At 37.7% G+C, this 13,792-nt stretch overlaps 3 protein-coding genes across 3 annotated transcripts; 2 read left to right on the top strand and 1 right to left on the bottom strand.

Moving 5' to 3' along the window:
• The first annotated feature begins 2,693 nt into the window (after positions 1-2,693).
• On the top strand, positions 2,694-4,990 carry LOC133830179 (leucine-rich repeat receptor-like serine/threonine/tyrosine-protein kinase SOBIR1). Its single transcript, XM_062260103.1, has one exon. The coding sequence runs from the start codon at positions 2,940-2,942 to the stop codon at positions 4,827-4,829; it is 1,890 nt and encodes a 629-aa protein (XP_062116087.1). The 5' UTR covers positions 2,694-2,939; the 3' UTR covers positions 4,830-4,990.
• Positions 4,991-6,461: 1,471 nt separating this feature from the next.
• Positions 6,462-8,228, bottom strand: LOC133830180 (protein MHF2 homolog). Its single transcript, XM_062260104.1, has 6 exons — positions 8,070-8,228; positions 7,899-7,947; positions 7,756-7,796; positions 6,944-6,983; positions 6,792-6,845; positions 6,462-6,698 (listed from the first exon to the last, which is right to left on the bottom strand). The coding sequence occupies exons 1-6, from the start codon at positions 8,091-8,093 to the stop codon at positions 6,595-6,597; spliced, it is 312 nt and encodes a 103-aa protein (XP_062116088.1). The 5' UTR covers positions 8,094-8,228; the 3' UTR covers positions 6,462-6,594.
• Positions 8,229-12,458: 4,230 nt separating this feature from the next.
• LOC133830178 (uncharacterized) lies at positions 12,459-13,513 on the top strand. Its single transcript, XM_062260102.1, has 2 exons — positions 12,459-12,851; positions 12,926-13,513. The coding sequence occupies exons 1-2, from the start codon at positions 12,471-12,473 to the stop codon at positions 13,118-13,120; spliced, it is 576 nt and encodes a 191-aa protein (XP_062116086.1). The 5' UTR covers positions 12,459-12,470; the 3' UTR covers positions 13,121-13,513.
• Positions 13,514-13,792: the final 279 nt, after the last annotated feature.

Here is a 13,792-nt window from a genome sequence, read left to right as displayed (position 1 = left end):
TGTTTTTTCTTTAGAATTGAACGATTTTTCACTTTCTTTTACATTTTTCATCACTTTTTGTTCTTTTTTTTTCTATATTTTACCTTCCTTAGGGCAACTCTAACCATAAATTTGGTATTAAATCCGTCACAAAAAAAATATGTGATTTTAGCACTCTCCTATTTTCTTATTCCAACTACAACACTAAAAATAACACAAAAAATATATTCTCTTTATTTTACTTGATTATAAAAATTATTATATTATATTAATGGTTTTATTATTATTAGTTAATTAATAATAATACATTAAATAATTATAATTATATGAAAATAATTATGTCTTTGTCTACAATTTTCATCAAATATGGTGTGGCACTGTAGACTAATGCAAATTTGATGTTGTATATGGGTTGGAAAGCTTTTAGTGGAATTTAACACCAAACTCAGTGTTATGCTTAGGCCGGCTAAAATTAAGGGTACAATAAACTCAAACTCCACAATCCCACATCTCTAATTTTCAATACAAAACTTGAAAACCATACCTCAACTTTAATCCTTATTAACACTTTCACAATCATATCATGTCATATCATAACAATAACATCAAATAGAAAAATATATTTTAAAGTGTAACAAATCATTAGGTTTTAATAAATATAAGTTTATCAGTTAATAAAACTAAACAATCAGTAAATACAAATATCTTTACTACTGAGGGACTTAATTTAATTATCAAATAAAGAAATCTCAAGTTATCATTATTGCAGCCCATAAGAGGGTTCACCCTAATTTCTACTTAAGAACTGGAAGTTGAATATTCTCATGTTCTGACCTGAAAGAGAGACCCACAGCCGAGTCAATGGTGGCCTCACCGGTTGCATGGAATTTTTATTTTTTCTGGTGTGATCAAAACAAAATAATTAATTGATTGCTTTTTTACTACTATTGAGAGACTACAAAGACTACGACTTCAACAACCACTACAACTAAAACAATGACCACTAATTAATCCAAAATGAGACAATTCTTTTGAGCGAAAATATAAAAAGAAATGAGACAACGCGTTAAGAAAGAAAGACCATTGGTTCATTTTTGAAATGACTAAAGAGATAGGGTTGTGCAATTTTCAAAAATACCAGTTAAATTTCGGGCTAATATTGTCTTAATTTTCAAAGAAAAATCTGAGAAAATTTCTTCAAGGGAGGAGGTTTTATTCTTTTTTCGTTTGAATTTATTTACAATGCAAGTGAAAATGAAAGTAAAATCAAACTTTTTCACTATGATTTTACGAGGAAGGAGACAAGAACTAACAAATTAATATAACTAAATTGCTCGCTTACTAACAAAAGATTCTATAAGAGCATCTAGCGGGAGTTGCTTAACTCAATACTTACTGATTAGTGGGTACCCATGTGGATTTTTGGTGATTTTTTTAACAAATGTTGCCTACCAAAGTTGCCGCGGCTTCACAAGCGTTGCTCTTTGTTTTAAAAAAAGATGAAAAAAATAATTGGCTACTTTCAATAAAAAAAAATGTGATTTTTAGAAGCATGTTTGATGGTTGCCTGCCGTGGAGACACTCTAACAGTATCATTTTTTTTTGTACCCAGATACAGAATGTTTCAAGAAAAAAGAATAAAACCGGACCTGTAGATAATTATATATATAAAGACTCAATTATATTAAAGTATTGTAAGAAATTTCAGATTTGTCACTTAACAATACATGTGTACAATGTATTCTACTGTATAGCTGGATTAATTTCAGTTATTTAGATAAACTAGATAATTACATATGAAGAAAAAAAATAAAGTTAAATAATTAAACACCCAGAAATTGCCAAGAGTGGGAATTCGGAAAGCCTCATTGATAACGCGACTTCTTAGTTCTTAATAATACGAGTGAAGAAAATAAATTATTGAGCGGGTTAGAAATTTCCTGCCACTGAAACGTGTCCATTCAGAAGCCATAAATTACCCAGAAAATGATCCAACGTACCAAATTTGGCCGAAGACTTCAGATTATATGGGTTGACTTGACTTACTGACCGGGCCAACGCCTTTATGAATGATAATAACCATTACCCCATTGGACACTTCAAAGAAGCTTCCACATGTTATCCCCAATCAATAGAATGCGATATTACTTTCCATCCAGTCGGTATTATGCTATGCCGTATCGAGTGATTCATTTTGAATTTTAAACACATTTGTTTTTATTCCTTTTTTCTTTATTATATAAATAATTGGGGCCATCTATAATTGTGCTTTGAACTTTTCAAAGATGTTTTGTTGATTATTAAATTAACTAAACTAAGGTTTAATTTTATATAAGGTCAAACGGACGAGAGCATGGAATGTATATATAAGACATGTTTGGCAATTCAACTTCAACAGTCTAACGAGTTTAAATGATAATATATATTTTTTTCATTCCAAGTTTCCAACTCATTATTTAATTTTTCAATTGCATCTGAAAATTCAATAGGTAGAAACCCACATAATAATTAAATTATTAAAAGATTTGACCACCATAATTTAATTTTCATTAAGCTTCCTAGATTTGGAATTAATCACTGGAGTAAGTAATAAACAAAAAGAGAAATATAACAATTTTGTTTCTTAAATTGCCTCTATTTACCGTGCCATATACGTTAGTTAATTTGATATGGACATTATGGCAGGACACTTTCTCCAAATTTATTACTTTTTTTTTAACTAGTTTTCTTCCCTAAATCATATGAATAGTTAGTTCTCTTTCAATGGTCCCTACCGTGGTCCAAATTTTCTATTGTGTAGTAGTGAGAACCAGCCTAATTTCATTAAGTGGGCTCCATGGTCTTATTTTTCCACAATGGAGGCTTTCTATAAGAATAAGCAAACTTCATAAAAAAAACAGATATGAACTATGACCTCTTAAAATCTGCTGACGGGTCCTATAGCAGCTGTTGAACCTGCAATGGCAAATTTCGTGGCCAAAGCTCAGCTCTCTCTTCTCACCTTCTTCTCCATCCTCCTTTTCATCCATGGAAGACCAGTTCTAGACCCTGTAGATCGTAAAGCCCTCTCTATCATTCAAAAAGACTTGGGCAAAAGAAGTCAACACCAACTTTCCACAGCCCCATGCAACCTCCCCGGTGTGTTCTGCGAGAGAAGGCTTACAGACGACAATAACTATGTCCTGAAGATCACTAGGCTTATCTTCAAATCCCAGCAGCTCACCGGGACTCTGTCCCCAGCCATTGGTGAGCTCTCCGAGCTCAGAGAACTGTCTCTCTCTGGAAATAAGATCGTTGACCAGATACCATCTCGTATAGTTGACTGCCGGAAGCTGGAAATTCTCAACCTTGGAAACAATAAGCTCTCCGGAGAGGTTCCATCCAATTTATCTTCGTTAATTCGCCTTAGAGTCCTTGATGTTTCCTCCAATGAGCTTTCTGGGAACCTGAGTTTCTTGAAGTATTTTCCCAACCTGGAAAAGCTTTCCATTGCCAACAATCTTTTCGCCGGAAAAATCCCAGCGTCTATTCGTTCATTTCGCAATCTCCGGTTCTTCAACTTCTCCGGGAACCAGTTCCTTGAAGGCTCAGAGACACACTTGAAAAGGGTCGAAAAATCAGCGTCCAATCTTCCAAAACGTTACATATTAGCTGAGAATTCAAATTCAACTGCAAAGAGAAATGCCACTGCAGCAGCAGGACCCTCTAAGGCTCAAGCTCCATCTCCAGCGCAGGCACCCCACAAGACCAAGCATAAAAACCGCAAAAAGAAGATACTTGGGTGGATTTTGGGTTTTTTGGCTGGATGTGTGGCAGGTGGTATCTCTGGTTTTATCTTTTCTCTGCTATTTAAAATGTTTTTGGCTATGGTGAGAGGTGGGGGTAAGGTCGCTGGTCCTGCAATCTTCAGTCCTTTGATTAAAAAGAAAGAGGACTTGGCTTTCTTGGAAAAGGAAGACGGGCTTGCTTCCTTGGTGAAGATAGGACAAGGTGGTTGTGGAGAGGTGTACAAAGCTGAATTGCCCGGAAGTGATGGGAAAATGATTGCCATAAAGAAAATAGTTCAGCCACCCAAAGATGCTGCGGAGTTGACTGAGGAAGACAGTAAGCTTCTAAACAAAAAAATGCGCCAAATCCGGTCTGAGATCAACACCGTCGGTCACATCAGGCACAGGAATCTTCTTCCTCTACTGGCCCATGTTTCCCGACCTGATTGCCATTACTTGGTGTATGAGTTCATGAAGAATGGTAGCTTACAAGACACGTTAACTGATGTCACAGAAGGAAAGAAGGAGCTGGATTGGATAACTAGGCACAAAATTGCTATAGGAATTGCAGCCGGGCTTGAATATTTACACTTGAGCCATAACCCACGTATAATTCACAGGGATCTCAAGCCAGCAAATGTGCTTCTTGATGATAATCTGGAAGCTAGAATTGCAGATTTCGGTCTAGCAAAAGCAATGCCGGATGCTCAAACTCATATCACAACTTCTAACGTTGCTGGAACCGTGGGATATATAGCACCAGAGTACCACCAGACACTCAAGTTTACAGACAAGTGTGATATTTACAGCTTTGGGGTATTGCTTGGTGTTCTGGTTATGGGAAAGCTTCCATCGGATGAGTTTTTCCAGCATCAGACTGAGATTGGTTTGGTTAAGTGGATGAGGAGTGTAATGACTTCAGAAAATCCTCAGGTAGCAATAGACTCGAAGCTGATGGGAAATGGTTACGAGGATCAAATGCTCTTGGTTCTGAAGATCGCTTGCTTTTGCACTTTGGATAATCCTAAGGAGAGGCCCAACAGCAAGGACGTAAGGTGTATGTTGTCTCAGATTAAACATTAAGTACGTGGTTAAGTCTTTTGAATGTATTGAAGTGAAAAGTCCATGTAATTTAATTTCAGCAGCAGCTCTAAGAAGTCTAGGATGTATAAATAATCGTCAATATTTTGCGGTTGCTCTATAATAGAGCCAGATGATATATAAGTGTTGAATGTTTGCCATTACCAGAGCTTTGACTTTAAGTAGACTTGATAATAGTGTTCAAATAAATGAGCATAGGATAATATCTCATAGCTTTGAAGTATGAGCCTTAAAAGGAATCCAAAAGACAATACCCTCCAACATAGTACCAAAAAAATCTAATTTGGCTATAATGAGTTTTAAATGAGCCTATGAAATCCTCTCCAATGTAATAATATCAAGCAGTCCAATCGAAAAATAGCATTACAAGATCACTTTGAAAAATAAAATTACTTTTTCTTTCCTAAATGTACTATGTAGCACATAGAAATAAGGTATAATTCACCAAAATGCTCCACCAAAAAACTGAAGATTCATCATTTATGTTAGTGTCTTTCGGTTCTTATCCCGAAACGTATAAAAGTGATGTTTCTAAAGCAACCAATTAGTTTCAATGTACCTTCTCTCTATTGCAAAGAAGAAGACCTTACCATTGCTTGTCCCCAGGGTGGTGCGTTTGTTGTAAGCAGGCAGGGGAATCCACTAGCCATTTATTTTTGGAGTGTCTTTTTTCAAGAGATGTTTGGGGAAAAGTCTTAGCGGAGTTTGGTATCCTTTGGTGTATGCCCTCTAACTGTTCTCAATTGTTTTTGACTAGGTTAGGGGGCGGTAAACGGGTATTGCGTCTTTGGCAAACTACTGTACTGGCAACCTTTTGGGCTTTATGGCTAGAGCGAAATAACAGACTTTTCGAAGATATTTCCAATTCGGCGGAGTCTACTTGGGATAAGATAAAATTTTGGGTGGCCACTTGGGTGTACAGACACAAATGTTTTGAGGGAGTTGCCTTCTCTGATCTTATTAGAGATTGGGGTAGATTTAATTTTATGGGTGGGGTTTGTTGTGAGTTTTTCATTTTATTTAATTCTTATTGTTGTAACCACGGTTTTCCTCCGCCATAAGTGATGGCTCTCAATTTTATTGGGAGGAGGTCAACCTTCTGACCTCTGTCTCTTTTTCAAAAAAAAAAGCTAGTTATACTCAATGTAACTAACTATACAAAGCTCTATCTAAACTCAATGAAATACACATGTAGTTTTAGCTGAGATTCATCCATTCCCAAAGTCTTGCTCTCTCTATCCCTCTGTTTTCATACACTCAGTCTGAAATAAATGTTTCCTGAAGGAAAATATAACATTCAACTCTTCCGAATTAGAAGCATGCTTGGGCAGGAAGCAATCTAGTACAATTTTGTCTTTAATAATATGCACTAAAGAGGACTTGAAACCGTACCCTCACCTGTATGTACTAACTGATCAAACCACTTGAGCTAGCCTTAAGTGGTATCTAGTACAACGTTATTTCTATCCCAGATGTAGACACATTGACCTGAAGACACTTGAGCAAAACAACTAATTTTCTAGTTCTTGCATATATCGAAGCAAATGAACTAAGTCACCTATTGACCAAAGAGCTGATTCTCCTAAAGATATTTAAATGCTAGTATTGAAGTCATGAGAAAAATGAAAAATCTTATTGAGGGATATGGACAAAACTGCTCGTTTCTGTCATCTATGAAGGTAGTAGAAGTTTTCCTAATCAGCTAACATGCAGATACCTAATTATTAATAGTATTTCCTTACATGCCTCAGAAATCCAGAAGTAACTGAGGAAGAATTCTCTCCAAATGAGTCGCTTCAATTTTATTGACACCCTCTGCTTCCGCAATCGCAGCAGCACGCTGCACAGCCTCTGCCTCAATTCAACAGTTTCTCAGAAGTTCACATCATACAATGAAAATCTCTCTACATTACAAGCATCATAGTACATTTCAGATATGCTAACCTGCTATAAACATTCGAAGAAACTCACAACTCAGTTTCAGTGCATGTCCATTAGCTGCATCAGAAACGTTGAAATTAAAGCATAAAAATCTAAACCAAAAAGAACACTCGGTGAGGGGGCAAAACAAAAGAATTATTGAGGTCTGATCATACCAGTAATCGACCGACTCTTCTTCGATGCTCCAGGTCCTACCTGAAAGTGCAAACAAATTCAAATTCATTGGACACTAAACATTCCCGGTATAGATAATCAAGAGCTTTCTAGAGTGCGGGTATGAGCTCATAAACTAATGAGATTTACCTTTTCATACAAAGAATATCTACTTTAAATGGCTTCAACAAAATATTAGTTCAATACAACATTTCAACTCAAGAGGAGGGTACAGTATCAAAGGAAGAGCCCCCAACCCACAAGGGGAAAAAAACTTGTTTAGATTAGGAATTTCTTATTAAAATTGAATCCTTGTTTTGTTTTACTTTTAAAAAATTATTAGCAAAATTTTCAACCAAAAAAAAGATAAATATATCAAAACAATACACTACATGTACCTTTATTTTCATGAAAAATATATTATAAAACAAGATACATACAAGTTATTATTTACCCTACATTTAAGTAGATACACATAAATTATTTAAAACAAAATAGTGAAACGATATTTGCAAGCGTATTCTCTAGTATTTAAAACTGACTTTACTTTCATTTTCAATTTATATAAAAACAAAACCTGTGAATATATGATCAAATGTAGAAACCATAAACCCTAAATCAGTTCCATATTTCTCTAAAAGAACTTAGGATACTAAAGAACTTAATCCCTGCTCTAGCCCTTGCTAATTATTTGAGTTATAAACAATGTTTATGACAATTCAAATAATTTAAAAAAAAAAAGAGTAGATCAGCATTGCAGAAAGTATCTTTAATTTTGATTCAATACAAATGAAACAGAATATTTTAACAGTACCTCGCAGTCCAAAGCATCGGCACCTTCATTCTTCTCGCGCTCTGAAGGGGAAAAAATACAACACGAAGGATGGAGAATGTTATGTAAAGAAGAAAAAGGTTTTGAATGAAGAATATGACATTGAAAGTGAAGGATCTCCTAACCTAGAGCTCTTCTGCTCCAGACAAGCTTGAAAATAGCGTGAATCAGATCCTGAAGTCGTGACGTGACGATGGTGAAAGCAACTTTTAGCAGAAGAAGGATAATAATATTGATAAAATAGAAATATGAAATTACTAAGAATTGCACAGGTGAAGATGCAGAGATATTGTTACAGGATCGAAAGAGTTGGCTTCCATGGCTGTCGAATGCGAATGAGGACGACAATGGCGGTAAACTTCTTCTTCACTTTCAGTTTCAATTTCAATTTGGAGATGACGCAAATACAAAATAATGCATTGTCATTGTCAAACGAATAATTAGAGTGGATTTTCCCCAAACTTTTCTTATTAGTATGATTTTACCTGTGGATTTTGACATACTATTCTTTGACCCTAAATGGTAACTTTTTGATATAATATTTTTTTGCTAAGTGGCCAAGTATTTTTTTACACCAGTGTAACACTGCAAATTATTAGTTGCTAACGGATATAATCATATAATGGTCTTTTACAAGATTTATTATATAATTTTTATTTCCAAAATAACTTTGTATATAATATTTATTAGAATAATTGAGGTTAAAAATATGAAAGATGTTTAAAATTAGCACTTTAATACATAAGTTTTTTTTTACATCAAAAATATATTTCGTCACTATTTTTTGATACTCGAAGGTCCTTCGTCTTTCTATATTACTTAAATTGTTACATGTCGAGTTTTCATTAGACCAAATCAATCCTTATCATTAAAAATATGCCTTGTCACCTAATTTTTTTTTAAAATAATGTATTTTCTCATTTTATAAAATTTTAAAAGTCACATAAAATAAATATATATTAAAGATAATAATAACACATAAAAGGTTTTAAAATAATTAAAAGTTTTTCTCATCATCTCTCTCCAGTGTGTTTCTCCACCTCCCACCATCTCTTTCTACATTTTTTTTTATATCTTGCCACCCAAATCCTCATCTCCAACTTGTTCTTCAACCTCACTCTTTTTTTTTCTAGTTTCTACCCAGTTCTGCTCATAACTCGCTAAGCAAATCGATTGTCTCTCGCAACTCGCTTCGACGACTGAGTCCTTCTACTATCAACTCGTTAGGCAAATCATCGCGAAGGTGAACAAGAACCTCAACCGAGCCCTAACCGTAAAGTATTGTAGCTTCTTGAGTCTTGGATCGGAGATATATAAAATGGGTTATCTCCATTTTTGACGATGATGGTGTGAACCTTTCTCTTCCTCTCATTGCTAGCAACTGCCTAGTTCTCTGATGGGTTTGGTGCTCCATCGCCACCATTCAAATGGGTCAGCTCAAGACTCGAGTCGATGCGGCCAACATGCTCGCCTCTCATGGGTTTCATCAGTCATGCCACCAAATATTTTTTCGAATCTGGTTTAAATCAAGTTGATTTTGGTTTGGGATAAATCAAGTTGATTTGTTAAATGTGTTTTTGTGGTGCAATTTGATTTCGGGTAAATATGTTTATGCGATTTGATTTGATAAATGTATTTTTGTAGTGTGATTTTGGGTATGAATTTTGTTGATTTATGTTTTTGTGATTTCTAGTATTGTTGACCATCGATTTGGCCAACGACACGGAGTCAAAATAACAACAAAAAAACAAGAAGGAAATGAAGAATGAAATCAAATGGGAAGAAGGTGACACAAATGATTTATAGTGGTTCGGCCCCAACTATGTGGTAATAACATACGTCCACTTAGTGTTCTTATTGATGTTGAATCCCAATGCCGTGATCAAAGAACTAGGGTTCTTGAGTTTCACTAGCCTTAGGAGAATTACAACTTTTCGGTGGATAATCACACTATGTTCTCTCTATGAGTATTGAAGTTCCAGGTTCAAAGTTCCTTCCTCGAGCCCTCTCATGCATATTTATAGGCTCAAGGGGGTTACATGGGCCAATGGGGCTTAATTATCCTTAATATCAGCGTATCAAGGCAATAAAGAAAAAAGATCATAAATGTAGTTATTACAAGATTACACATCTTTAAAGGAAATAAACCGAAGCATGCGACCAGGCTAGTCACATCTAATCGCGAGATTTGATGAGGCAATAGACATCTAGTCGATAGGCGAACAGCATCCCTTTACTTTAACGCTGCCAATGCCAACCACATGTAATAAATTATTGCCACATCATCAGGAGTCATTTTTGGGTAAACATTTGCCCCCCAAGTTTATTTTACTACAACCAACATAAAGTAAACTTAGGAGACTGACCCTTCACATACTCCACCAAATCTGTCAGAGCCGCCCATGCTTTTTCGAAAAAGGCAACCAATCATGTCTTTTCAGTTTCCAAAAAGTTTTCTGACGGCTATTACGTTTCCCCATGTCTTGAAAAAGTAATTCCCATTATTACCTCTTTTATAGTGCCACGATCAATATAAATAACCCATCTTCTTCACTTTTCACTTTTTACCAATCTTTTTGTCTTCAAGAACTCTGAAGAACAAAGCAAAACAAACCCAGAAAACTTTGCTGATTCAAGGTGCGCCTGTCAATTCTTCTGAAATCTTCACTCCAATCCTCCATCCAAGTAAGCTTTCTGGTCGATTTTTTTCTATTATGCTGCGTTGTGCCTGTTTTCCCATTTATTTTTTATTTCTGAGTTCTTGAATATTCCTGTCAGTTCTTGCAAAATGGTTTCGGGGCAAATGGGTATATTGATTTGCGCTAAGTTTGGTACGAAAATAACACTTTGCTGGGATGATGAATTAGTTGGGTAGTTAGGATTATAACTTTAGGGCGTGAAATCGAAGTAAAAATTTGATTTCTAAGCTTGTAGAAAAAACTAGGTTTTTCTCGCCCTTTAAGAGTCCTGAAAAACTTTTCACTTCTGCTTTTTAATCCATTTTCCAAACTGTTCGCTTGAAATGTAGTGTTTTTTGTCAGAATGATTCTGGTCGTATAAAAGCTTAACTTTTATACACGAGCAACGTTATTCCAACTTTTAAACATCTTGATCCTTTTGGCCATTAGATTCTCATCTCCCATTTTCTGTTCACAGATTGTCATGCAAGATCCGTGGGGAGGTGAGAGGTCAATCGACGACGATCTGCTGGTCCAACTGCTCGAGGACGAAGAACAACCGTTACTGCTAGTTCCAGAAATCCCTTTTTCTCGAATTCCCCCAAACAGACCTCTTTCCCGTCCATCCAAAATGGGTAGAGTAAAATCCATTGCCCAGAAAAAGAAGACATCAAAACCTTCTGAAAATCAGCCTGCTCCTCGGGCTGAGATTCCTTCGACCAGTGGTAGAGCCGAAACCACTGATCCTGAAATCCAAACACAAGCCCATCTCCGCAATGCCATTCGACCAGACGTTGAATGGTACCTTGCTCCCCCTAGCACAATCACTGCTAGGATGGTAAATAATTTCCTCAGAAAGTACGGACTTTCTGGGGTTTCTTTATTCCTTCCTACCATCGACCAACGGGCAAACCTGCCTGGTGGCGCCTTCAGCGCCTGGTCAAGGTACCACATTGAGGCAGGAGCAATCATGCCTCTTCATCCTTACTTCCAGGGAGTGGCCAATTACTTCGGGGTCGCTCCCTTCCAAATAACTCCAAACGGGTATAGAATGCTTTCTGCACTCTATATTCTTTACAGCCATAAAACATGGTCTGTCCCTTCGCCTTATGAAATCAACTACTTGTTCGATCTCAAATCTAACCCCAACCAGGACAACACGGGGTTCTTTCATCTCTGCCGCCAGGAAATGAACTGCACCTTCCTGAGTGAGACTACCTACAAGTCTAATGTAGGAAAGTACCACCAGGAGTACTTTTTAACCACCGACCTGGTTGCCAACAACCTAGCCTTCACCCAAGGAGGTAACCTCTTCGTTCTCATGGTCATTTATTTTCTTTTTATTTTATCTGCATTTTCCTTAGAAAATTAGTTCTCTTTAGGTCCATGGCTGCGACCAGCTCCTACTCCAAAAATGGAGCTTCGAGCAGTGCTACTGGCCAGCATGACTGACGTAGAAAAAAGTGTCAAACAGACGGTCACTGAAGCCAACCTAAGACTGGTCGGGCTTTTGGCACCTCACCAAAACGTGAGGGAAACCACTGCGGGGAATGCCACTAATGAAGGAGTTCCCGAGCAGCACCCAGATGTGTCACAACCCCCAAGGAGGAGGACAACTGGAGTGACAATCAGGGAACCCTCCAGCACCCCGCGAGTAGATGCTCCTCGAGCCCCTTTAGGGAAGGGCAAGAAGAAGGCTTCCAAACCCTCTGTACCCATCGACGAGTCTTCAGATGAGAACGGTACTGATCTCTCGCTTTTAGATAGTTTTCCTATTCCTTGTCACTTATTTGACAGGAACGACAACTTTAAGTACACTCCCACTTTAGATTCAGACTTCTTCATGGCAGAGAGTGAGTGTAACACTAGTAAAGTATATAATGTAGCGACTAGTAATTATAGCTCGGGTATTTTACTTACAATTGCCTTTGTTTCCTTTTTTTGACATAGCACAATCATTTATTTATACTGTCTAACTGTTCGTGTACTTGCCTTCTTGCAGACATGCCATCCGAAGACATGTTCGACCTCTACAGTGTGCCTGATGCTCTTGTGAGAAAGAAGAAGGCGAGCAGGCGACATCGCGGGGAATGCAGCAAAGAGCCTCTGGCTAAGAAAACCCACACTGAGGACCCTCCAGCAGCTGGTCCTTTGAAAAATATAATGCCACCTCCATCTCCCCTTGAGCAGCAATCTCCGCCTGCACTGGTCGGGTCGACCCTTCCTCCACCGGCTCTTGTCGATCAGATACAGCCAGCTGCCCCTGTTCAAACAGGGGACGACTTATCGAGTTGCGTTCTAAGATCGGCCAAGGACAGGATGACAAGGATCCTGAGGCACGAGCGCAGCCAAGAAGCCATGGCTGGGATCTTGAACCGCGCACTAAACGAGCTTGCCAGTGTAAGCTATCTCTTCCTGTTGAGACTCAATCTTTTTATCTATTATAGTCATTTTAACTTTTTTTCTAATCGTAGGCAATGCTGACCATGACTGCCAGCTGGCTCCGCTCGGGGGTCATTACTGAGAAATCCAAGGCGTTCGAGCAACGACACGCTGAGGAGCTTAAGGCCGTTGAAGCGAAATATTCAGAGCAGCTTGAGGTGGCTCAGAAGGCAAATGCGGCATTGCTCGAGGAGAAAGATAAACTGTCCGAGGAGATGGAGCAATAGCATGTTGCTTTGAACAAACCCTTGAAGCAAAGGAGAACTACAAAGAGTCCCACCTCACCAATTTTTGCGAAGCCAAAAGACTCGAGGCGGACCTGATCGAGAGCAGGCAAGAGGCTGATAAGTTGGAGGCTCGCATCAACGATCTCGAAAAAACCAATGCTAGTAATCTGGAGAGGTACAAGGGCGCCACGTCCAAGTGCTTCTATGATTTCTGGAAGCACAACCAAGGGGCCGATTTCAGCTATCTCTCTGAGCGCATGAGGAAAACAGAAATAGCTCGGTGCGTTGCTCGCTTGGAGGAAGAAGAGAGGGCGAAAACCCCAGCCTCGCCCGAGATCTCTTTGGCCACTGGCATTGAAGGCGTAGAGAATGAAGTTGAAGCTGTAGTCGACCAGGAAACAATTATATTTATTGCTGCACGGGCAGCTTTAACTTTTAACAGACAATTACATCCGAGCAGTAACTGCTCGCAGTGTAAAAGGTTTCCTTTTTGATATTATAATATTTGCATTTTATTATAACACCTGTTCGCATAACCAAACTTAGCATAGTACTTTGGTTTGATTTAACAAAATACAAAATTTTGAAAAATACTCTAAGTACTGTAGCATGCTTTCACTTATTTTGCTCGTGTGTTTTCATACCTGTTGATATGATTTGCTTACTAGGTTC

Source organism: Humulus lupulus, chromosome 4 (assembly GCF_963169125.1).
Source record: "Humulus lupulus chromosome 4, drHumLupu1.1, whole genome shotgun sequence".
In the NCBI taxonomy this organism is placed as follows: Eukaryota; Viridiplantae; Streptophyta; class Magnoliopsida; order Rosales; family Cannabaceae; genus Humulus; species Humulus lupulus.
The sequence above is the reverse complement of the archived record's forward strand: the minus strand, read 5'-3'. Positions and strand labels throughout refer to the sequence as shown.

Excerpts from the sequence above, each read along its gene's own strand:
- LOC133830179 (XM_062260103.1), top strand. The coding sequence starts at position 2,940 with ATGGCAAATTTCGTGGCCAAAGCTCAGCTCTCTCTTCTCACCTTCTTC.
- LOC133830180 (XM_062260104.1), bottom strand. The coding sequence starts at position 8,093 with ATGGAAGCCAACTCTTTCGATCCT. Across the intron at positions 6,984-7,755 it reads CCGATGCTTTGGACTGCGAG|GTAGGACCTGGAGCATCGAA; the intron begins GTACTGTTAAAA and ends TTGCACTTTCAG. Across the intron at positions 6,846-6,943 it reads GAAGAGTCGGTCGATTACTG|CTAATGGACATGCACTGAAA; the intron begins GTATGATCAGAC and ends TTTCTGATGCAG.
- LOC133830178 (XM_062260102.1), top strand. The coding sequence starts at position 12,471 with ATGTTCGACCTCTACAGTGTGCCTGATGCTCTTGTGAGAAAGAAGAAG. Across the intron at positions 12,852-12,925 it reads CACTAAACGAGCTTGCCAGT|GCAATGCTGACCATGACTGC; the intron begins GTAAGCTATCTC and ends TTCTAATCGTAG.